The following is a 25,743-nucleotide window of genomic DNA, read 5'->3' as shown; positions in this document are numbered from 1 at the left end:
ATTATCAAAAATTATCTTGCAGATAGAGCATTCCAGGTTTCTCTGAATAATGCACTTTCAGAAAGATTTACTATTCCTGCTGGTGTACCCCAGGGAAGTATCCTAGGTCCCATTCTATACAACATTTTCACATCAGACATCCCACCTCTTCCAGGTGGTGGTGTTCTGTCACAATTTGCTGATGATACTGCCATTCTTTACAAAGGTCGTGTCATTAATGCTCTGAAAAATAAACTACAGACAGGTCTGGACGCTTTAACGGAATATTTTACAAGCTGGAAAATTGTGATCAATGCAGCAAAAACTCAGGTCATCTTGTTTCCACATTCAAGATCTCCAAAACTTGTTCCATCAGACGAATGCAGAATACGATTCGGTGATGAGGTCATTCAATGGTCCGATGAAGTTATCTATCTAGGACTCACCTTTGACAGACATCTGATATTCAGGTCACATGTTGACAAAATCGTTCAAAAATGCAGCATACTCATTAGGTCTCTGTATCCGCTGATTTGTAGAACATCTAAACTATGCCTGAAGAATCAGATGGCTGTCTATAAACAAATCATCTACCCCGCAATTGAATACGCAGTCCCTGTTTGGCGGGGTTGTGCACGAACACACAAACTTAGGCTTCAACGCATTCAAAGTAAGATCTTAAAGATGATTCTAAATCTACCCCCTTGGACAAGGACTAGTGAAGTACATGAGATGGCCTCCCTGGATATACTAGAACAAAAATTCGAACAATACTGCACGATATTTGAAGAGAGGTGCTCAATCTCTGAAATACAAATAATTCAAAATTTGTGCGTATTAGGTTAGGGATAGTTATAAGTAGGTAGACATTTTATAAATAATTAAAATAAATATTATGATTAAACATTAGTATGTAAAACAAGAGTAACTAAAACACCTAATATTAATAACGAATCGTATGAACAACAAAGATGAAAGGCCAAAGGGTCAAAACACTTGTACTGTAAAATGTTGATGTAATACACAAAAATAAGATTAATAAACAGATATTTATGCAAAAAAAAAATGCGAAAATCGATCATTTCTTTTCGTGCGTTCGATGGAAGCAGACGTCGTGGGAGTGGAATCATCAACCAGCAGCGACGGAGAATGCACCTTCTGCGTGGTTAACACCTCAAACGCTCAGGTCGCATCTCTCATTCGCTTGCTGGCCATCGAGGCGAGAGGACCTTAACCAGCAACAGCAGCGGGAGTTAACCAGCAGCGACGGAGAATGCATCTTCTGCGTGGTTAAAACCTCAAACGCTCCGGTCGCATCTCGCATTCGCTTGCTGGCCATCAAGGCAAGAACCAGCAGCGACTGAAACTGGATTATGAGTCTGTTATTGGATCTAAATTTAGGTCTTGAACTCAGGGTCCAGTTCTCTATTCCAGACTTCTATTCGGTTCTTCTTAAAACCATAATAATACTCCTAAAGAATTATGCGGAATTTACTTTACTGTACCTCTATACAATCCATTTTTGTCGTGAATACGACTTACTTTACTATGGGGTGCCTTTTCAAAATTTACCCTCTGAGAGAGTGATAAGTTTTTGATCGTGAATATCTATTGTTGTATCTAATGAATCAACATAATTCTTGCGACATGCCGATATGGAAATATGATCACAATTTTATGATAAAATTTTCAGTTTTGTGACATAGTCTCAAATAATTCAAAATTAAACTTTTCTGAAATTTTGGTATAAACGAGTATCAAAAAGGATCATTCATAAGGCGCGTTTGCCTTTCTCGTATTTTTAAAGCTCATAGCTCAGTGATCTGTGAAAGGATTTATATAATCTAACTACCAATAGAATCGAAATTTTTCAATTTAAACGTGTATAGCAAAAGCATTGAAGTATTTCAATAGTACACTATTGAAAAACCTGTCTCATTTGCTCCATGTCAACACCATGTCAGAACGCGTTCTAAGGAAGAGAACAAAATATCTGCGGCTGTACAACAAATCGTCCGGGAAAAATGTTCCGAAAAGTGGTGAATATCGCAGTGAGTTCCTCAATTTGGTCCTTGTGAATGCTAGAAACGAATCCCTACAGCATATTGATAGTTTCTTTCAATAAATTATGCAAATCCGAAATGAAATAATAGACAATAAAATTCTGTATGCGGCTATTTTTATAGCCGTTAGGACCGCCCATTAGTGAAAAAGCTACAAACGAAATCACATAAAAGGAAATCTCTTAACAAAAATTCAATCAGTTTGGATTCAATCGCCACTGCGAGCAGATGTGTTTTGTGTCGTCTGCACTTCTAATCAATGTTTTTATCAAGCGATTCACTATTATAAATTACATTAAACAAAACACATTTATTTTGTGCATGATCTCTAACTATTTAGGTTTGTTTGCATCAGTTCATCACTTTTATTCATATAATATAGCTGGCTATTTGTTGAACTCATGGAAGAGAAAGGGGTCTAACGTAAAATAAAATTTAAATTGGAACTCCAATCGACTTAATAAAATGATAAAGAAGTTTCATGTATGTAAGGTCACAACAAGCAAGAATGTCGCGAACTGGGACATTGGATAGTCTACCTTGAGTCCAAACGACATCATCAATATCGCGATAACCTTCGCCCCAAGCACAATGATTAGTCTCGGAAAGTCCAATTCGAAGAAGGGGTGCATCTAACGTGTAGAGATTGGGCATGAGTCTGGACATCACACGCTACTCACATCCAGTTCCCTGAACCATGCCTTTGTCGATATTGTAAACAGTTTTGTCAAGTTAATAAGAACTTTACTCTATTTTGCATCGTCGCTCTAAATGATTGAACACACTTCGCCCTATAGATCTAGAACCGGAAGTCGAACCCGGATGAAATTAAACAGCATCCTATGAGACTATAGGAATTTTTATTTGAGCCTAAGTTTATGGGAATAGATCAAATCATCTGTTAGAAAATTGAGTGAATCTCGTTCTAAAGTGTTTGGACACTATTTCCATTACTTGAAACCAGTATAGCCGACATCTTTTCGTTTAGTACGTAACTAATATAGCCTACAAATTGAATCAGTTTTGAACCAAATCTAGAATAATTTTAAATCTTGTCGCTCTAAATGACGGTGTGTAATTTTAAACACACTTTACCCTATGAAAGCATGATAAAATTCAATAGCAACCTTTTCGACTATGACATTTTTTATTTTATGAGTGATATTATTTGACACATACTCACACACATACACGCACAGACACATACATTGCTCAGTTTGATTAACTGTGTCGAAACCATGAGACTTAATCAACCCAAGAATTAAAACGAAGTCCTTTGTCTCTATAATCGATATTCAGAATGTATTATTTTTTAGCTGTATTTGCATCGAATATTGCTATTGCGTACTGGACTTCCGACATCTGAATATCATCATCTGCTAGTGGAAATCGCTGCATGGCTGATAATCGTGAGAATGATCATTCATAATCATGTGTGTATTTAAAGAATATTACTGTAGTGATATTGAAAGGAAAGAAATTTTCCCTATACTCAGCGGAGATATTTGATTAGGTGATAATTGTGCAACACTGATCAGCACCCAATAACAATCTCAGAAAATAAAAAAAAATCGTTAACATGATAAGGCAAATACTGGTTGTAAGAATATTTTTCGAAGAAAGGTTTTCCCAATGTTACTTGTTTGATCTTCCTGCAATGAGTCAAAATATGCATTGATTGATATGATTAACCAAAATGCATAAACTGTTGCTTGAGAAGATTGAGCAAGCAACAAAGGGAACAACTGCTTTGGAATATTATGCCTATTGAGAGGTTTTACATGAAGATACAGTTATGGTTATGCCCAGATTTCCAAAATAAACTTATATGAAATGCACCATAACACCACTAGGTGGACCGAATCAGATTGCCTTGCAACCACGCGGATTATCAGAAAATTAATGCATAAGCGCACTGGCCGTTTCAACAGATTGCTGGAATCATTCGAACTGTTCAGTTACAATGATTAAGCTCTATTTTACTTGAAAACCATTCCGAAGTGAAGTCGATGATCGGTGGACAAATTTGTTAATGTTGAAAATAATTGATTTCCTCATTCATCCACTAACAATCTGATCTTATTTGTCTTAAAAGACCTAATTAATTCTGAGTAGAATAGCACATCAAACTTGTTACATGTTAACATAACTGGCAAAGTAGCGTTCATCATAATGCATATTGCCTTTCAAGCAAAAACTTATATTCAGCTGACCGAACTCATCATGCAATCTAGCCATAACCAACTTTATTTTCACCCTGCCCTACAACACATCATCTCGATTTAACTCCTGCCGAATATATCCAGGCACACTTGTCAATCATTCGGGTTTTCGATTGCACACGAACAGTTGGCTCATTTTTACGAACGAACATAATCGCTCCCAATGATGTTCGCTGGCACTTTCTAACTCATGCATTGGCAATTGGGTTCGTGTTTAAAAATTTTGCGATTTTCAATTCTCTCATTCTCCGCCTTCGCACGCAGTATGATACCGAACGAGTTTGAGTGACTCTGTTATGTATTATTGAGTACGCAATGGAATGATGATGTATAGTGAAAGATGATCGTGTGCATTCAGGGCGATGATTGATTTTTTACGCCCTTGCCTATGACAATCAGATGGCCACTTGTCAATATTGCCAAAAAGCTGTTCACTACGGTAAGCCATGTGATAAACTGGACAAGGAGACAACTACGCCAAAGGACAACGGTGCTTCCTTCACACCAAACCCAAACAACCCAGTACATCTGTGACAACCACCAACAACAATGAAGCATCCCCTTCAACGAAACCATCAGTATCCCCTATAGAACAAAGTACACCAGCTGCAGTTAACAACTTACCCTCCAACCAGAAACTGCAACCAATGTACAACAAGGCGCATCTACAGCAACTAGAAACGAACTCAAGACAGAAATCAACAACAATACCACCGATGCGGTAATGGATGATGAGACGAGCCACGAACAAAGTGCCCCTCAATCCTCGCAGGAGGGAAATGGAAGCTTCTCTCCCCCTAGAAAAAAAAAGTGACAACGAGGTCCAATACAAAAAAAAAAATATTTGAAACATCGACTCATTCGACCACGTAAAGCTTGTACGGAAATAGGCCTGAATAAAAATATCATTTAAATAAAAAAAATTTGCCTTCTGGGCCAATTTTCACTAGTCAATTTTTCAAGAGATTACTTATACTTTCTATATGAGAAAGGCAATAAGTGCACTTTTATAGAAAAGCATCGTTATAACACCAACAAGTATTTACAAATTAAATAAAAGAATTAAATAATTTACATTTTTTTCTCCTGAAATATATAAATTTAAATTTTTTTTCGGCAACCCTGCACGCTATACGAAATAGAACAAAGCACGCTGCGAACGAAGCATAGCCGCACGTACCGTCGCGTACTACTTTTGCATCGTCATTGACGTCATTACGTCATGCATCGTCATGACGATTTGAATGTTTTGACACTCATCACAATATAATCTCGGAACCGGAAGTCGGATCAGGATGAAATTGCACAGCATATTTAAAGACTTAACCGTTGCTGAAAAATCGATGTAAGTTCCGTTTTTTGGAGATTTTCTTCATTATTATCGGTGCTTTCGGAAACGGAAACCGAGGACTAGTAGTCCCAAAGTAGTTTTATATATTCACTAACTAACAAGATCTGCCAACAGGATGAATTTCGCAGTAAGTTTTATATAAATGTGCACCTCGTTTCGCCATCGCAAAATACCCAATAAGTTGAAAATTTTCACTAATCGCACTGTAATACCGGATTCAGAAGTAGGATCTGGATCATATTTTCGGAAACTTCTCATAGAATTTCAAGTCCTTTTATTTCCTTCTTAGTTTGTAAAATCGGTTAAGAAATTTCCGGAAAAATTGAGTGTGAATTTTTTATTAAATTTGCACATATTTCCTTGTAATTCCGGAAGTCGGATCCAGATAAAATTCAGGATAATTGTATGAGGCCTTAGATCTTTCATTTGAATCTAAGTTTGTGAAAATCGGCACAGTCACCTCACGTGTATAGCTATTTGTTTTACTTTTGTTGGTCACCCTTTAATTCCGGAATTGGAAGTCGGATCCAAATGAAGCTAGGGAACTTTGTATGGGAGCTTAAGACCTTTCATTTGAATCTAAGTTTGTGAAAATCGGTTAAGCCATCTTTGAGAAAATTGAGTGACATTATTTTTCACACACACATACACACACTCGAATAGTAACTAATAAGCAACAAATTATTTACTGGGCTTCGATTTGTTTTGAAGAATATTTGGGAAAAATCAAAAAAAGTTGAGCAACACATTCAAAATTACCGTAACTAATTAGCAACATATTAGCAACCAATTATTCATTCGGCCTCGATTTTTTTTATAATAAAATTTTTATTTGGCTCATTTGCTTTAGCTTAACGTGGCCAATTGTCTTGTTGTTATAAAAGAAGAAGGGACGCCGTATTAAGGGGGCAGCGTACTCCCCTAGAGTTAGTAAAGGAATGTGAGGAGGGTGGGATTTACAAAATATTGATTTTGAATTACAATACATCATTCGTTTGTGGCACAAATTTTTTAGAGTTTTCTGAATCTTCACGTTCTTCAGATTGTAACGAGAGAGATTGTCCTTTGCTGGGATGCTATGTTGGTGTGCTCTGACGTTGATGTGGCGCTTTTTGGTAGTTTTCAGCAACTCAGTCAGTTCAAGGCAGGTGCACGCTCCGAAGCATCGTTTGTACAGGTCATACTTTCAGCAGCGTAAAGAAGAGTGCGATAGAGCTGTAGACGAGAGAAAGATAGGGAGAGCACTAAATTTGGGCATTGATAGTTTTCAAGAAGTTACAGATGAGAGTCATATAAGGAAGATTTCGAGTTGCCAAGACGTCGCGGACTGGTACGAAGGGTGGTATACCTCGGGCCCGAAGGGAACCTATGAGTTGGGACCTGGCATCACAATACTCGACACACATCCAAACAATATGCTCGATGTCATGATAACCCTTACCTCAAACGCAGTCACCACTCTCAGCGAGCCCCACACGACGGAGATGCGCGCTGAACATATAATGATTAGACATAAGCCTTGACATTACACGAATAAAGTCTCGGCTCACGTCTAACCCCCGGAACCAAGCTTTCGTCGATACCTGTGGAATTATTTAGTGTAAACATCGTCCCAGAGTACCACTATTCCATGTATTTTGCCAGCTGGCTAGAGTTTTCTGACGACAGCAACTGAAAAATTCATTGAAGCAGATTGGTCTTTCATAGATATCACCTTCTAGTGCGCCCACCTTGGCTAACGAGTCCGCCCTCTCATTGCCCCGTATGGAACAATGTGAGGGGACCCAAGCCAAGGTAATCTGGTATGATTTTGCAGATAAAGCACTCAATTGTTCTCGTATTTTCTCCAGGAAATACGGTGAGTGCTTTCCAGGCTTCACTGAATGGAGAGCCTCAATAGAACTGAGACTGTCCGATACAATCTGTGGGCAAAGTGTCAATGATCTCAAGGGTATACTGAATTGCAGCTAGTTCTGCGACGTAAACTGAAGCTGGATCACTGAGTTTATAGGAAGCGGTGAAATTTTCATTGAATATACCGAAGCCAGTGGACCCGTCGAGATATGATCCGTTAGTGTAAAACATTTTCTTACAGTCGACTTCTTTAAATTTATTATTAAAAATTTTTGAGATCTCTTGAGAACATAGATTCAACTAATAGAAAGAACATGTATGATAACGAAAAAAAAATTTACGATGCACAAAGGAACGACAATCGTACAGGATCCGGGATTCCACGAATTTCTTCTTTCATGGATGTGTTGAAAAACACAGTAGAATCAGAAGTATCCACAAAATTAACACGATTGGGAACAAACGAAGAAGGATTTATATTCTGAGCCATGTAGTCAATATACAAGGACATAAAACAGGTCTGTGAATTAAGCTCGACAAGATTTTCAAAGTTTCCTATCACCATCGGATTCAAGAAGTCGCATCGGATTAGCAGTCGATATGAGAGATCCCAGAATCTGTTTTTCAACGGTAAGACGCTCGCTTCAAGACTCATCGTATTAGTCGATTGCATGCAACCCAAGGCAATACGTAAACAATAATACGGAATTCTTTCCAGTTTAATGAAATGAATATTCGCAGCGGAGCGGAAACAGAAACATCCATATTCCATTACGGACAATATCGTCGTTTTGTACAACCTGATCAGGTCTCCTGGGTGAGAGCCCCACCAAGATCCGGTTATTGTACGAAGGAAATTGATTCTCTGTAGGCCTGAGCTATGGTTTTACCCCTTAGTTGAAGCTGTAGTTGTGCAGGTTATCGCTTCCTTGAAAATACAACCAGCTCAGTTTTCTCCGTAGAGACTCGATACCCATTTGAAGAGCCAATGTTGACAAGTTGTCGATGGTATCTTGTAATGGTCCTTGGAAATCGGAAGCTTTGGGTCCTATAATAGACACAACGCTGTCGTCGGCAAGTTGCCTTAGCGTGCAAGGTGTGTTGATACATTCATCAATATTGTTTACGTAAAAATTATATAAAAGGGGGCTTAAGCATGAGCCCTGAGGAAGACCCATGTAACTGAATCGTTTTTTCGACAAATCACCATGTTCGAAATACATGTGTTTCTCAGACAATAAATTATATAAAAAGTTGTTCAAACTGCTGAAAGACCATGCTGATGCAACTGCTCAGATAGAACGTTAATGGAAATTGAATCGAATGCCCCTTGATGTCAAAGAAAACTGATTCTATTTGTTCTTTACGGCAAATGCCATTTGAATTTCTGTTGAGAGCAACGCTAGACAATTGTTCGTTCCTTTGCCCCTGCGGAACCCAAATTGTGTACCTGAAAGCAATCCATTAGTCCCGACCCAATTGTCTATTCGGAAGAGAATCATTTTCTCCAACAATTTCCGAATACAGGAAAGCATAGCAATCGGTCGATACGAATTGTGATCGGAGGCTGGTTACCCAGGTTTTTGAATGGTGATAACTCTCACTTCTCTCCATTCGTCTGGAACAAAATTACCCTCGAGGAACTTGTTGAATAAATTCAACAAGCGCCTTTTGGCAGAGTCAGGCAGATTTTTCAACAAGTTGAATTTAATTCTGACTAACCCCGGGGCTCTAATGTTACACGACCAGAGCGCAAGTGAGAACTCTACCATCAAAAACGGTGTTTCGTTTGTATTTGAAGTCGCGGCGCGGGATATCTTCTGTTCCGGAACAGAATGAGGACTTTTTTTAGCGAAATCGAATTCCAAAGAGTGCTCATTGCTGTTTCTCTCGTTAATCCGTCAACAAACCTTCGCCAGTAACCGCGTTTCTTAGCTTTAATCAGACTTTTCATTTGAAATTCTAGCTCCGCGTATTTCCGATAATTATCTGGGGTTCCGTTCCTTCTAAACGAGATGAAGGCGAAGCTCTGAGCACTCTTTGTCCCACCATGGGTTTGGAGAACGCATACTAGTTTGAGCTCTGGGTACTCGTTTCGTCTGAGCTTGAATTGCGGTGGAAAGAATCAAGTCAGCCAAAAATGTACACTCTTTCTCCGGAGGAAGCTCCTGTGATGTTTCTAGTTTCTCAGATATCGAGCTCGCGTAACTTTTCCAATCAATGTTTCGTGTGAAATCGTACGAAACATTGATTGTTTCCGATGGTCTTACACGGTTGGTGATAGAAACTATGATCGGAAAGGGATCGCTACCGTGAGGATCACAGATTACCTTCCACTTGCAATCCAACTGTAGCGAAGTCGAGCAAAGGGATAAATCCAGCGCACTTGGTTGTGCTGGCGGTCTAGGGTTCCATGTCATTTCTCCCGTGTTTAGAATTGTCAAATTGAAGTTGTCACACAGATCTTGGATTAACTAAGAACGGTTATCATCATATAAGAAGCCTCATCCTGTACCATGCGAGTTAAAGTCCCCTAAAACCAACCGCGGTGAAGGAAGAAGTTCTATGATGTCTGCAAGCCGACGATGCCCTATCGAGACTCTGGGAGGAATGTAGATGGAAGCTATACATAGATCTTTGCCTTTAATATTAATTTGGCAAGCAACAAATTCAATTCCCGGTGTCGAGGGGAGCTTAAAACGATGAAATGAATGGCACTTTTTGATCGTTAAAAGTACCCCTCCATAAGAGTCTTCTCGATCCAGGCGGATTATGTTGAAATTATGGAATTCGAGGTTAATGTTGGAAGTCAGCCAAGTTTCACTTAAGGAAAATACATCGTAGTTACGAGTATGTATTAAGCGTTTTGGTTGCTACAGTCATTTGTTAAAAAGCTGGACATGTGCATAATAAATAACCTTCCGAACAGGTAGCACATTTTACAATCGATGATTAAATTGCATTGTTACTGACTCGGCACGCTGACATTTGCTGCTTCCTTTTTCCTGTCGAAGGCTATCGCCTATATTCTTTGCGTTTCGGTGGTAACGACAACCTTCATAAGGGTATGCCGCTGACGATATCCAGCCAGTTGAGTTATTGGCCTTCAAGACCAAATTCAATTTGTATAGATTTCAAGGGCTGCAAAGTTAGACCAGCAGCAAATGAAATTGAAATCTTACTTAAGGGAGGGGTATGGTATATATATCGTTTATATCGTTTAGCAGGAGGGGTATGGTCTGAACGTTGAAAAAAATCATCATTTTTGAGATTCTAAGATCTAAAAAAAATTGTCGTTCAACAAAATAAATTCAAATAATTTACCTGATAAAAAGCATCATTCGAACAACATTTTGTAATTTTTTCGTGAAAAATTATTGAGAAATAAGTCGATGAAGAGGTATTTTTGATAACGCTTCTTAAAAATCATGATTTGCGGTGTCCACTGTATCTCAGCGCAGACTAATTAGAAGTGAACAAATCAAAGCAGCATAGTTAGAGTAGAAGTTTTTCTAGACCCCAACGTTTCTTCTGTTCTGTTTGATTTTTTTCTATTTTTTTTAAATTTTTGATGGTTGTTCAAAGTGAAAACTACGATTTTTCACAGAAAAATCCACCGTTTTGCTGTTAAATCTCTTCAAAGTAACAACCAACGAAAAGGAAAACGTTGGGGTCTGGTTTGTTGTATGCAGAAAGTGTGTGCAAAATTGGAAAAAAAATGGTGCAGTAGTTTTTGAATGACGATGGACATGGACTTTCAAAACCTGCTTTCGAGAAAAACGCGTTTAAAGTTTTTTGTTTATAAAATCAATGGAAACAATTTATTACTTAAGGGAGCCCGTAGAGTCTAACATTTTCAAAAAATCGTATTTTGTCTTTTATTATTTGTTATAATGAAACATTTCAAGAATGTTTTGTCAAGTTTTGAAGTCAATCGAATCAGAAATCTTGGGCCTGTGCGCTGAGCTCTTACTTCTTCGCAGTATGAGATAAGCAAATATAAAGGCCCATAACTTGCTGAGTTTTGTTCCGATAGGCTTAATAATTTCACTGAATATTTTAGAAATGTTTTACTATAAGAAAATACAAACAAAAAAATAAATGATTTTTCAAAAGTGTTAGACCCTACCCGCCCCTTAAAGAACAAATGCATCTAGACGCTAATAATGTAAGTGAGATCAATCAAATCAACAAGGCGTCTAACTGTGTGTACATTATGTTTAAACGGAAAAGAGATGCAATTGCATTACCTATGAAAATCAGCTGATTACATGTCAGGTTTGTGAACAACCTGCACACTACGGCAAACCTTGCACTGAAACTGCGAAAAGGACATCTTTAACCAAAGACAAGGTCCACCGTTCAACAACTCGCAGTGAGCGCAGTACTTCTGTTTCACCATCAAACCAACCTGCAACCAATGTACAGCAAAGCGCATCTATAGCAACTAGCAACGAGCTCAAGGCTGCAAATAAAAAGGAAAACGAAAAGAAGATAGAAATCAACAACAATACCACCGATTCGGTAATGGATGAGGAGACGAGTCACGAACAAAGTGCCCCTCAATCCTCGCAAAAGGGAAATGGAAGCTCATCTCCCCTTAGAAAAAGGGTGACAACGAGATCCAATACAATAATTTTTTTATTTAACAAATCGGTTTAATCGGCCACGTAAAGCTTGTACACAAATAGGTCTGAATAAAAATATCTTTCAAATAAAAAAAATATCCAGCCAGCGATTGGCACCTGTAAAGAAGGTGTTTGAGATGATGTAACCAACAGTAGGGAAAGAAGGTCGAACCCACCCACATTAGAATTTTCGTGCAGTTCTGATAACTCACACAAACTATTTTAAAGAATAGCGTGATAGGGGCCACTGATCATTGCTGGTCATCGTCTTCCTACAAGTTGATCCTCGATCAAGGTTGATTACAACATCTTTTGGTACCGTGACCAGGATCATCGTGCACGCAATCTTTGGAGCAAGGCGCCATTACAATCGCTACAGACGCGATCAAGACGGCTCATCCGAACACGCCATCTTACAGGCGGCAATTGCAAGACAATAGTGCTTTGTTAGTGCGGATAATTGACATTGATTTATTCAAGGCCTATTACAATAGGCAAGCGGTTAGTAGCACTCCAACGCCTTGCCGGCTGCTCAAGGGGCACGCTTTAGATTTTCCTTTTCTTCATTTCACTCGAGCAACTACGGATTTCATTTTCACAACTTACGATTACGACACGGATTAACATTGGATCATCATTGGAACTTATCGGCCAGGTTCGGGATCGCAAAACGGCAACGAAATCGATTAGCTGCGGATTAAAATTTACAGTATACAAGGCATTGCAAACCTTTCCATAGGTGAGTGCATCTCCAATAATCTTCCATTATCGCAATCAGCGCTACCGGGTCTATTTCTTGATAGGATTCGCTACGTTTCAATCAACCTGATTACGTGGGCATGGATCAATCATCGTCGGCCGAAGAGAGAAGCAATTGCTGGCACTAAGAAGGACTACCCTGTTAGCGTCGCTTGGTCGTGCGGAAACTTTTTTGCATCGGTATGAGGCGGAACGGGACGGCTTCGAGGTAGACATACGCTTGGAAAACCTCGAGGAAGTTTGGCGGGAACTATGCGAAATTCAGACCGAAATTGAGGAGAACGAAACTAGCAATGAAGGTATGGTTCTAAATCTTCGCTATCGATCATCCTTTGAAAATCAATACTTCAAAATAAAAGCTGGCATGAGATCTAAACTTACTCTTCAAATTTCTTCATCTGGCAGCCTCCTTCCTACTAACCCTCAACCAACCAACACGATCAAAGGGTTGAAACTACCAACCATTTCTCTACCTGATTTTGCTGGTGATTACATGGATTGGTTAGCATTCCATGATACCTTTCTTGCATTAATCCATTCAAATCCTGATTTGCCCGAAATCCAAAAATTTATTATTTGCGAGCTGCACTCAAAGGCGAGGCAAGTCAAATCATCGAATCAATCGAAATAAGTGCAGCGAACTATTATTTAGCATGGCAATCATTGGTTAATCGCTACGCAAACGAATACTTGCTAAAGAAGCGTCATTTACAAGCTTTAATTGACATCCCCGGAATGAAAGTGGAAACTTCCTCTTCATTGCATGCATTGGTTGATGAGTTTGAAAGACACATTAAAACATTAAAACAGTTAAATGAGCCCACCGATTCGTGGAGTACGATACTGGAGCACCTTCTATGTATCCGATTGCACGAGGACACACTCAAAGCCTGGGAGGATCATGCGTCCACCATAGATGATCCATCATACAAGAATCTAGTGGAATTTCTGCAACGAAGAATGCGCGTCTTAGAATCTATTTCAGTCAACCACCGACCTGTTCAATCTGATGTCCTCGAGCTCACTGACTCGCGAAAGGTTATCCATATTTCATCGAATGCAACAGCCGCTGTGAATCAGTCATCTGATATGTGCGCGATGTGCGATCAACCCCTTACTGAAATGTTTCAAATTTTCAAGTCTCTCACTACAGGACCGACTCAATTTTGTCAACACTCGTCGTTTGTGCTCAAACTGCCTACGAAACAATCATTTTATGCGAAGGTGCCCTTCAAAATTCAGTTGTCGAATGTGCCAAAAGCGTCATCACACTTTGCTACACCCAGGTTTTATAGATAATGATCCAGTTAATACGCATATAGCTACCACCAATCAGACACCTATATCGGAACACGAGAGCACAAATCCCGTGCTGTCAGCTGTCACATCACTGGAGTCATTGAAGGTTAGCTGGTCTTCCTTTAACGTAGCAGGAAGAAACGTATTCATGTTAACAGCCCTAGTAATTGTCTTCGATAAGTTTGGCGAACAACGTTTAGCTCGAGTGCTACTGGATAGCGCATCTCAACCTAACTTGATAACAGAACGCTTAGCAAAGCAATTAGGTTTGCAACGATCACGAACAAATGCGATCATTAATGGAGTTGGAGGACAACCTCAGCGGGCCAGAGAATCTGTTTTGGTTCACCTGCAATCTAGAAAAACTGATTTTAAGTTAGACGTTGACTGTCTCATAATTAACAAAATTACATCGCCATTACCGTCTCATGACATACCGATTGATGAATGGAAATTACCAACAAATTTGTTCCTAGCCGATCCGACCTTCAACAAGTGCGGAGATATCGATATGATTATCGGGAACGAACATTTCTTCACTTGCTTTACCAAGTCGGCAAAAATGCAAATATGCAAGTCACTACCACTGCTAGTCGAAAGCTCCTTCGGATGGCTTGTATCGGGTGTAGCCAACACAGAGAAACAACCCTTCACTAGCGGTATTTTAGCAATTTCACTCCAACCTTTAGAAGAGAGCATTGCACGATTTTGGGAAATCGAGGAACTATCGAAGCAGCCCAATTATTCCGTCGATGAAAAGCAATGTGAGCAGTTATATTCCACTACGACCGTCCGAGACTCAATACGCATTCCTCGCCGTTTCAATTTCGATGAATTGCTTGGTGAAACAAAAACATTGGCTTTACGGCGTTTTTATCTGCTCGAAAGAAAACTCAACCAGAACAGAAAGCTGAAGGATGAGTACCATAAATTCATAACGGAATATATCGCTCTGGGTCACATGAGATTAGTAGACGTTAGAACACACCCGTCCAATCGATGCTGTTTTCTCCCCCATCATGTTGTAACAAAAGAAGCTAGTACTACCACCAAGGTACGAGTCGTTTTCGATGGATCAGCAAATACCACAACAGGAAAATCGCTAAATGATGCGTTGCTTGTCGGACCTGTAGTACAAGACGAATTACTGGCCATTGTTCTCCGGTTTCGAATGTTCCCCATAGCGATAGTTGCAATTTTGATTCACCCTGTCGACACACCGCTGCAACGCATTGTATGGCGATTTCGCGAAACTGATCCTGTTTTAGAATATGAGTTATTGACGGTCACTTACGGGCTAGGTCCGTCATCTTTCCTAGCCACTCGCACGTTGAAGCAACTTGCCCTTGATGAAGGTTACAAATATGCACTAGGTGGACCAGCTCTACTAAAAAACTTCTGCGTAGACGATTTCATAGGCGGTGCCGAATCGATCGACGAAGTTATACAGTTAAAAAATGAACTAAGAGAACTACTTAGTAGTGGTGGTTTTCAATTCCGTAAATGGGCTTCTAATGAAATTATGGTCCTAGACGGTCTGCCACGAGATCAAATCAACACACAGTCTGTTATGAAATTTGAATCCGACAATTCGATAAAGACGCTCGGAATCATTTGGAACCCGAAAAGTGATATACTCTGCTTCAGTCACACAATACGACCGCAGAATGGGAACCCCACCAAACGCTCAATCTTATCAGGCATTTCACAGCTGTTTGATCCTTTAGGATTAATATCGCCAATAATTATTCGCGGTAAACTTCTCATGCAACAACTCTGGCAGCTATCCTGTGGCTGGGATACGGAGGTACCAGATAGCGTGGCTTCGAAATGGGCGGCATACATTGGTCAACTGAGCAAAATTGATCGATTTTATATCAACCGGTACGTTCTACAACCAAACTGTTCTGTTCAGTTACATACATTCGCGGATGCTTCTGAGCTAGCTTACGGAGCCTGCACATACGCTCGTTCGGTGGGTTCATCAGGCAAGGTACGGGTCGAACTGTTAGCATCCAAATCTAAGGTAGCGCCGCTGAAGCGATTAACTCTTCCCCGCCTAGAACTGTGCGCAGCGGATTTGGCAGCTAAACTGCATACACATATAGTTGAGGCACTAAAAATTGAAGTAGCGGCTTCGTACTTCTGGTCCGATTCTGAAGTTGTTCTACAGTGGATTAAATTTCCGCCAAACACTTGGCAAACCTTCGTCGCGAACAGAGTATCACAAATTCAAACCCTAACACATGACGCACGGTGGAATCATGTTGCAGGTAAACAGAACCCAGCCGATATGATATCTCGCGGAATGGATGTTGATGATTTGTTGGCAAGCAAAACATGGAATCAAGGTTCGGATTGGCTTGCATGGCCGGAATGTCAATGGCCAAAATCAACGCTTAACGAATACCCCTCTGATGGAGCGGAACGCCGTAAAGAAACCGTCGTAATGTTAAAGTCTATATCAGCGGTAAATCCGATGTTCACTAGCATTTCATCTTTCAATCGTTTAGTGCACGTAACCGCATATTGCCTCCGGTTTATACACAACATCCGAAAAAAAATTCTTAATCAACCAATTAGATCTAACAAAACTCTTAACACTGAGGAAATATCCAATGCTAGAAACGCCCTCGTTCGATTAGCACAAATTGATGGATTCAAGGAGGAAATGCGTGACCTAAAGCAACAAAAAGCCATTTCAAAACGATCACCCATACGCTCACTGGCTCCGTTCATAGATTCTAAAGGAATCATTCGGGTCGGGGGGAGGTTGAGGTTATCATGCCAGCCCTACAGTAAAAAGCACCCATACCTTATCCCAAGTTTCCATCCTCTTGCGCGCCTGCTAGCCAAACATTTCCATTTAACTCTCATCCACGGTGGCGGTCGTTTGACCCTTGCGATAATGAGGGAACAATATTGGCCAATACATGGCAGAAGATTGATCCGCAGTACTATAAGACAGTGCTACCGATGTGTCCGAGCCGATCCCGTTCCCCTAACTCAACATACTGGTCAGTTACCCGCTGCTCGAATCACGCCAAGCCGTCCATTCAATTCCACCGGAATCGACTATGCCGGACCATTGTATTTGAAACCGATTCATAAACGTGCGGCACCAGCAAAAGCGTACGTGTGTATTTTCATTTGCTTTTGCACCAAAGCTGTCCATATCGAGCTTGTAGGGGATCTGTCCACTCAAACATTCCTCTCAGCACTAAAACGATTCGTTTCGCGACGCGGACGACCAGCGCATATTTACACGGATAATGGGAAAAATTTCGAAGGTGCCAAAAATATCTTGGAGGATATTCAACGCATTTTGTCTGATGAACTGTTAGATTCCTGGTGCAGCGACGAAGGGATAACGTGGCATCTTAGCCCTCCTAAAGCGCCACACTTTGGCGGCTTGTGGGAAACTGCAGTCAAAGTGGCGAAGAAGCAGCTATATCGGCAACTTGCCAGCTCGCAGTTATCCTTTGAAGATCTGTCCACTGTGCTCGCGCAAATTGAAGGAAGTATGAACTCGCGTCCACTGGTTCCTTTATCGGAAGATCCAAACGATGTAGCATGTATAACACCGGCACATTTCTTAATCGGTTCTACTCTGCATGCGGTACCAGAGCTGGATTTAGGAAACATACCGATCAGCAGACTGGATCACTTTCAAAAGTTGCAACGTATTCACCAACAATTCTGGCAGCAGTGGCAGACTGAGTACTTGCAGGAACTCCAAAAGGACAATTCTGTTTCCAATCCAAATTTCGAAATCCAGCCCGGTCGCCATGTTGTAGTGATGGATGAGTTTTTAACTCCAACCAAATGGCCGCTAGCTCGCATAGTCTCAGTACATCCAGGTGTTGACAAACTGACCAGAGTAGTGGATTTCAAGACTGTGCGCGGTATAATCAGACGTCCAATAACAAAAATCTGTCTTCTCCCGTTCGATACAACAGAGCCACCGATCGCAAATCAAAACAACGTCATCGAAATGTCAACGGAATCGCAAACCATGAAGCAAGATTGAAAAGGTGGTCACCTGCTCACTAGAGTAAAATACACGATGGGTTAGAACTACTCCATTAGTTGCAAAGTTTAGTAGAATTTAGTATTTTGTAATTATAATTTGTGTAAGAGTTAGATCTGAAATAATTATTTCAAGGTGGCGGCGATGTTTGAGATGATGTAACCAACAGTAGGGAAAGAAGGTCGAACCCACATTAGAATTTTCGTGCAGTTCTGATAACTCACACATACTATTTTAAAGAATAGCGTGATAGGGGCCACTGATCATTGCTGCCTTCACTTGATGTTGGGTTGCGAGAAAATACAGTTCGTTCCAAACCGCTGCAAATATATTTGGTCTTTAAAATTAACGCGAGTGTTTAAATCATTGGTCATCGTCTTCCTACAAGTTGATCCTCGATCAAGGTTGATTACAACAGAAGGTGATAAGCGATTATAAATACACTCTCCTACTCAAAGCTTGAGCGGAAAATAGGTATAGAGCGAGAAGACTAGTGATGGACAAATAAGATGTTTGAATGTATGGTATCGGTCGGGTGACGTCCAGGATGTAGACCATGTTCGATGTACGTTCTACGATGTCTGACTGCGTTTTAGAGCTGTGTCTAAAACATGGTTCAGAATGGCGAAATGGTAGCGCGTATACACGGAATGCATAAGAACGCAGGTTCGAGTCCTGTCTCTGAGCGTATCCTTTTCCAATAAATCATCTTTTCTGTTAAGTTTTTCATTCTTATGGCTTCCCCAATATATGTTTCAGTCAGAGACATAACTGGATGTCGTGAATACAAAAACAACTGAAATGTTTCTTAACACTTCCGAATATCAATTAGTTGATCAATTGTATGAATTATGCAAGCATTCCCCTCTTTCACATTTTTTGCAAAAACAAAGAAGGCTTTACTTGATCTCGATTACTGTGAATTCAACACAGCGAAAAGTGCACAAATCTATTTGCATTGGCGAAGAAGAAGTCCTAATAGTTCATTAGAAAACTTTTAGAGCCATTACAACGGCTGATTTTGTGTGATGCTCCCCACCGTTGTCCTCTTTTCGTTGTTTTTTCACCAATGCAAACGACTAGCAACTGTAACGTAATCGCTCTTGTCGGAAGCGAAACTAGCTTTGCAAACGACACACAATACATCTGCTCGCAGTGGCGATAGAATCCAAACTGATCCAATTTGTTTAAGAGGTTTCTTTTTACGTGATTTCGTTTGTAGCTTTTTCTCTAATGGGCGGTCCTAACGGCTATAAAAATAGCATATAGAATTTAAATATCGATTATTTCACTTCGGATTTCCGTTTCATTGAAAGAAACTATCAGGATGCTTACGGGATTCATTTCTGCCTGTCAGAAGTACCAAATTGTGGAAATCACTACGATATTAAGCACTGTTCGGAACATTTTTCTCGAACGATTTGTTGTACAGCAGCAGATATTTTGTTCTCTTCCTCAGAACGCGTTCTGATTGGATGGTGTTGACATGGGTCAAATGAGACAGGTACTCCAATGCTGTTGCTATACAGCTATGAGCTTTAAAAATATGAGAAAGGCCAACGCGCCTCATGAATTATCCTCTTTGATACTCGTTTATACCAAACATTTCAGAAAAGTTTAATTTTAAATTATTTGAGATTATGTCACACAACTGAAATATTTATCATAAAATTGTGATCATATTTCCGATGGCATGTAGCAAAAATTATGTTGATTCGTTAGATACAACAAGAGTTATTCACGATCAAAAACTTATCACTCTCTCAGAGGGTAAATTTTGACAAGGCGCTCCATAGTACAGTAAGTCGTATTCACGACAAAAAATCATAAATCATTGAAATATTGATTTTAGAAATCTATCTGTTCCTTAGCGAAAGCCTCTTCTTCCAGTTGGAAGTCATCATGAGCCTCCACCTCATGAACGACCTCACTGACCTTCTCCCATATTTCCGCTAGACGCTCCAGTCGCACCGATACTTTGCAGCATGCGTGTCTTCACGATATTCTGATACAATATTGTTGAAAGAAGTGTGTAAACCCTTAAACCTTGTAAGAAGAGCCTTGGTGGATGATTCTGATGACCCCGGTTTAGCAGCGTCGGCTGGGCATATACTTGTAGTAATTTACCAAAAAAATGGTTCCGTAAATGCCCAGAGCTAACTGTTCAAATGAACTCGATGCGACGAAATTTTCATGACCATCATTCACAACCAGTAGAGATTCCGATCGACGCTATTCTGTTGGTGATCGCGCTGGTCCGATGCTCGAGTATTTTGTGGTTATATTCAGGCCTTCCGAATGCTCATGCGTGCACAAATACGACAGCGAGAGCACACCGAAAATGTGTGTGTCGCATATATATATATATATATATATATATATATATATATATATATATATATATATATATATATATATATATATATATATATATATATATATATATATATATATATATATATCGACTAAAAGAGCAAACCAAAAGCGTGTACGAGACGCGTAGCGAGCACATAGAAACGGGATGTACTGCTTGAAATTTCAGAGCATCGCATTTTCTTCTGCGCGCGACTCGTGCGCTTTGGTCTCACGAGACAGCGCACGAGATTTTTTATGAGCGCAGCGTTTATCTGATGTGAGCCACAGTAAAAGTTGCTGTTATGATTTTTTTTTCGTGCCTAGAGCGGTTCATGCGACTTGTGCCGCAGCACGGTACAAGTTGTATTATATGATATCAGCGGTTATGTGAAAATACTATAAAATGCGAGGCAAATATATTGGAAATCATTGAACATTAATCTGTTGATAAGCAAAATGTTATGGTGGCTAGAAAAGATTAATATTGGTACAATAGTCCAATATTGAATAGTTCTTATTAACAGTCTCTTGAGGTCTGAGAACGGGAAAAAGAAACTGGGGGTCAAATCTGGAGAATACGGTGGATGAGGGAGCAATTCGAAGCCCAATTCGTTCAATTTCTGCATGGTTTTCATCGACTTGTGACACGGTGCATTGTCTTGATGAAACAAAACTTTTTTCTTCTCCAAATGAGGCCGTTTTTTTTTTTTAAATTTCGTCCTTCAAACGCTCTACGCTATATATTAGTCACTGTTGATGGTTTTTCCCTTTTCAAGGTAGTCGATGAAAATTATACCATGCGAATCCCAAAATACAGACGCCATAACCTTACCGACCGATTGTTGAGTCTTTCCACGCTTTGGGTTCGGTTCATCGCGTGCAGTCCACTCAGCTGACTGTCGATTGGACTCCGTAGTGAAGTGATGGAGCCATGTTTCGTCCATTGTTATATATCGACGAAAAAAATCGGTTTTATTTCGATATAACAGCTCCAAACACTGCTCAGAATCATCAATTCGTTGTTGTTTTTGATCGATTGTGAGCTCACGCGGCACCCATTTTGCACAAAGCTTTCTCATATCCAAATATTCGTGAATAATATGTCCAACATGTTCCTTCGATATCTTTAGGATGTCAGTTATCTCGATCAACTTCACTTTACGGTCATTGAAAATCATTTTGTGGATTTTTTTCACGTTTTCATCGGTAACAGCCTCTTTTGGACGTCCTCTGCGTTCATCGTCTTCGGTGCTCATATGACCAGTACGAAATTTTGCAAACAACTTACGAATTGTTGCTTCGCCCGGTGCATAGTCTGGATAACACTCATCAAGCCATTTTGTGGTATCGGCGGCACTTTTTTTCATCAAAAAGTAGTGTTTCATCAACACACGAAATTCCTTTTTTTCCATTTTTTCCACAATGACAAAAGTAGCTTCACTCAAAATGCAATATCTCACAAACTAATAATCAGACAGCTGTCAAATTTATACACGTATCTTTTGAAGGTTGGTACTAACTGAAAATGGTATGGATTTAATTCTAGTGGCGCCCTCTCATAGAAAAGATTAATATTGGTACAATAGTCCAATATTGAATAGTTCTTATTAACAGTCTCTTGAGGTCTGAGAACGGGAAAAAGAAACTGGGGGTCAAATCTGGAGAATACGGTGGATGAGGGAGCAATTCGAAGCCCAATTCGTTCAATTTCTGCATGGTTTTCATCGACTTGTGACACGGTGCATTGTCTTGATGAAACAAAACTTTTTTCTTCTCCAAATGAGGCCGTTTTTTTTTAAATTTCGTCCTTCAAACGCTCTACGCTATATATTAGTCACTGTTGATGGTTTTTCCCTTTTCAAGGTAGTCGATTAAAATTATACCATGCGAATCCCAAAATACAGACGCCATAACCTTACCGACCGATTGTTGAGTCTTTCAACGCTTTGGGTTCGGTTCATCGCGTGCAGTCCACTCAGCTGACTGTCGATTGGACTCCGTAGTGAAGTGATGGAGCCATGTTTCGTCCATTGTTATATATCGACGAAAAAAATCGGTTTTATTTCGATATAACAGCTCCAAACACTGCTCAGAATCATCAATTCGTTGTTGTTTTTGATCGATTGTGAGCTCACGCGGCACCCATTTTGCACAAAGCTTTCTCATATCCAAATATTCGTGAATAATATGTCCAACACGTTCCTTTGATATCTTTAGGATGTCAGTTATCTCGATCAACTTCACTTTACGGTCATTGAAAATCATTTTGTGGATTTTTTTCACGTTTTCATCGGTAACAGCCTCTTTTGGACGTCCTCTGCGTTCATCGTCTTCGGTGCTCATATGACCAGTACGAAATTTTGCAAACAACTTACGAATTGTTGCTTCGCCCGGTGCATAGTCTGGATAACACTCATCAAGCCATTTTGTGGTATCGGCGGCACTTTTTTTCATCAAAAAGTAGTGTTTCATCAACACACGAAATTCCTTTTTTTCCATTTTTTCCACAATGACAAAAGTAGCTTCACTCAAAATGCAATATCTCACAAACTAATAATCAGACAGCTGTCAAATTTATACACGTATCTTTTGAAGGTTGGTACTAACTGAAAATGGTATGGATTTAATTCTAGTGGCGCCCTCTCATAGAAACGATACGAAGTTTTCAGCCGATCTGTTATTACGCTATGATGCAGTCTGTAGGAACTTTTGAGCATTTTTGATACAATTGAGTCAGAGTAGCAGATTTTAATTTACAAATAAATGACCAAGAACGGCATGTGCAACGATACCTCTTTATATCAAAGTCAACAAAAACCCATTTTTTCACATGAAAAATCTTCGATGCACCCAAAAGTTACATAGTTTATTTCTTATATTACTATTTTTGTCATAACATAACATTATATATAGAATTATGTTCACGCAGCCAGCCTGGGTCGATTCCCAACTCCGCACAAAAGGGTCAGAATCTTTTTCTGGTCCAAAAGGGTGAATGACCTTAAGGTTAAAACCTCCATATTAGAAACAAAAAAAGGAATTATGTTTACTGCAAGCATTGTACGTATTAAAATTTCTTTGAGATGTTGAAAACTGATTTAACGCAACTCATAGAGTAAAGCTTTGTCAGTACGTAAAATATTTGAATCTAATCTATAAAATCTAATGTCTTCCAATTTTAACTTTTATACGTTTCTCAGGAATAGCGAAACAGATTTTTATGAATCCTGATACTAGAAGAGCCTTGCACGTGTTTCGTAATAAAGTGAAGTACATTATGTACATTTCAAAAACTTTGAATAACATCTTGATGATTCGGTAATTATGTTCAAAAAAAAAAGAGATGACGATATTTGTCACGATCCCAAAGAGAACTGAATATATTATATTCCCTGTAATCGATTAATAGAAATACAGGTGACGAGAAATGACAATGTTATTGAGACGCAGCATTTATAGCGATTGTGAGAATCAGTCTAAATATGCAACAGCAAATGTATGATCAATCTCAACGATCGATTGATAATAAGAATACTCCTCAAGTTTCAGTTCAGGAAGTATGTGAATACTTTTTTGGAAGTATGTGAATATTAATTTGTCAGTCTTGCAGATTCTCATTTATTATTCAGAAAGAAACTTTCAGTTCTTCGCCTTAACCGAAGGAGAGTTGATTCATAAATTCATTACGAGACTTAGCTTTAGTTTAAATGAACAGCTTTCTAATCAAACAGTGTATATGTTTTAGAAGTATATAGCAGAACAAAACCCAGTGATTGCAACATTTGCATTGGATTGAACCTGGAAAAAGAAGGCATGATCAAGAGACTTTTCGAAATTTGAAATAATCCTTTTGGCAGCTGTTAAATAAATTTGAGCAACAGTGTCTTTTATACCAAATATTTATTGTAGACGACATTAAGTTAAGGATTTTTCCCATAACTGTACAACTTTCTAGTTCTTTGCAAAAACCGGATGATAATGATTCCCATTGTATCAGCTCAGATTCTGCCGACAAAATAACTATAAATACAAGAACAATATAAAATCACTTATTCAGGCTGACTGAGTTTTCATTCGGTTTTTGCAGAAAACATTTTTTACATTGCGAAACTCGTGTCCGGCTTTTGCACTAGATATTTTTATTCGATTTGCGGTTTAGAGTATAAGACGCTGGTCTAACAAGGCAGCCATAATATGTTTGAGTCCTGGAAAGATTATTTCCTTCAAGAATACTTAATCGGGGTTTTCAAACTAAGTGAATACATACACTACAGAAATTTGTAATCATAATTTACTATACAGTCGCATAAAAAGTACGACATGTGGCTCTTCTCATTGGAAAATTGATTGATTCATTATTAAGCATTTCATAATCACACTAACGAATACGGAATATTATCTTCGATTTGAATATATCTCTCGCTACGAACTGCGCCAAATGTGCACGGCTTTCTTCGCTAGCATTGATTTATTTGCAACTAAGTCTAAAGAAGAAATGAAGAGGATGAAAATGACGCATAAACCGCTCGTAGATCGCATGAAACGAGCGCGCTGCGCTATCTCATGCGACAAGAGCGCTCGAGTCTCGTTCTTGGCAGAATGCGATGAGATTATACAACGAAGCGTGCATCAGTTTCTGATGCGGTACGTGAATGTGCCAAAGAGTTCTCTTGAGAGCGGCATAATCACGTCGAATGCGTGTGGTTGTTTTATGAGATTGAGAATAAATTTATCTCAGCGCAAAATAAAGAGCGCGCGTGCATTAGGCCTGGTTATATTGAAGAACGTGAAAAGTGGGTGGTCGTGCCAGAATATGAATAATGATCATCCCTACACTGAATCAGATTAGATCACATTCGATCAACACTCTCTCTTATCTCTCTCTCTGTAATATTCTCAAGTACGCCGATAACAGTTGCGATAGGTAGATAAGAGCTCTTATAGTAGAATAAAGTCAGTAAAAATCCAAAGCTAGTCCGATTTACATCGATTCCGAGTAGATTATTCTTGCAGACAATAAAAGTTCAATAACCCCTAGTGCTGGTTTTTATTAGACGCTAAACGCAGCATTCGAAGGTGAGGTCTATGACCTTCAAAATAGTTCTGGGCGAAGAAAGTAATTATACAGTCCACTATCGCATAAATACTTCGTGCCAGAACATGGTCCTTCGAGCCGGATCAAATCAGACGGTCAAGTGAACAA

At 39.4% G+C, this 25,743-nt stretch overlaps 1 protein-coding gene across 1 annotated transcript; it reads left to right on the top strand.

Moving 5' to 3' along the window:
• The first annotated feature begins 14,105 nt into the window (after window positions 1–14,105).
• On the top strand, window positions 14,106–18,185 carry LOC131428901 (uncharacterized). The gene has a single exon (XM_058592960.1). The coding sequence runs from the start codon at window positions 14,106–14,108 to the stop codon at window positions 18,183–18,185; it is 4,080 nt and encodes a 1,359-aa protein (XP_058448943.1).
• The last annotated feature ends 7,558 nt before the right edge of the window (window positions 18,186–25,743 follow it).

Source organism: Malaya genurostris, chromosome 2 (genome assembly GCF_030247185.1).
Source record: "Malaya genurostris strain Urasoe2022 chromosome 2, Malgen_1.1, whole genome shotgun sequence".
Classification (NCBI taxonomy): domain Eukaryota; kingdom Metazoa; phylum Arthropoda; class Insecta; order Diptera; family Culicidae; genus Malaya; species Malaya genurostris.
This window is presented reverse-complemented; position numbering and strand designations above follow the sequence as displayed.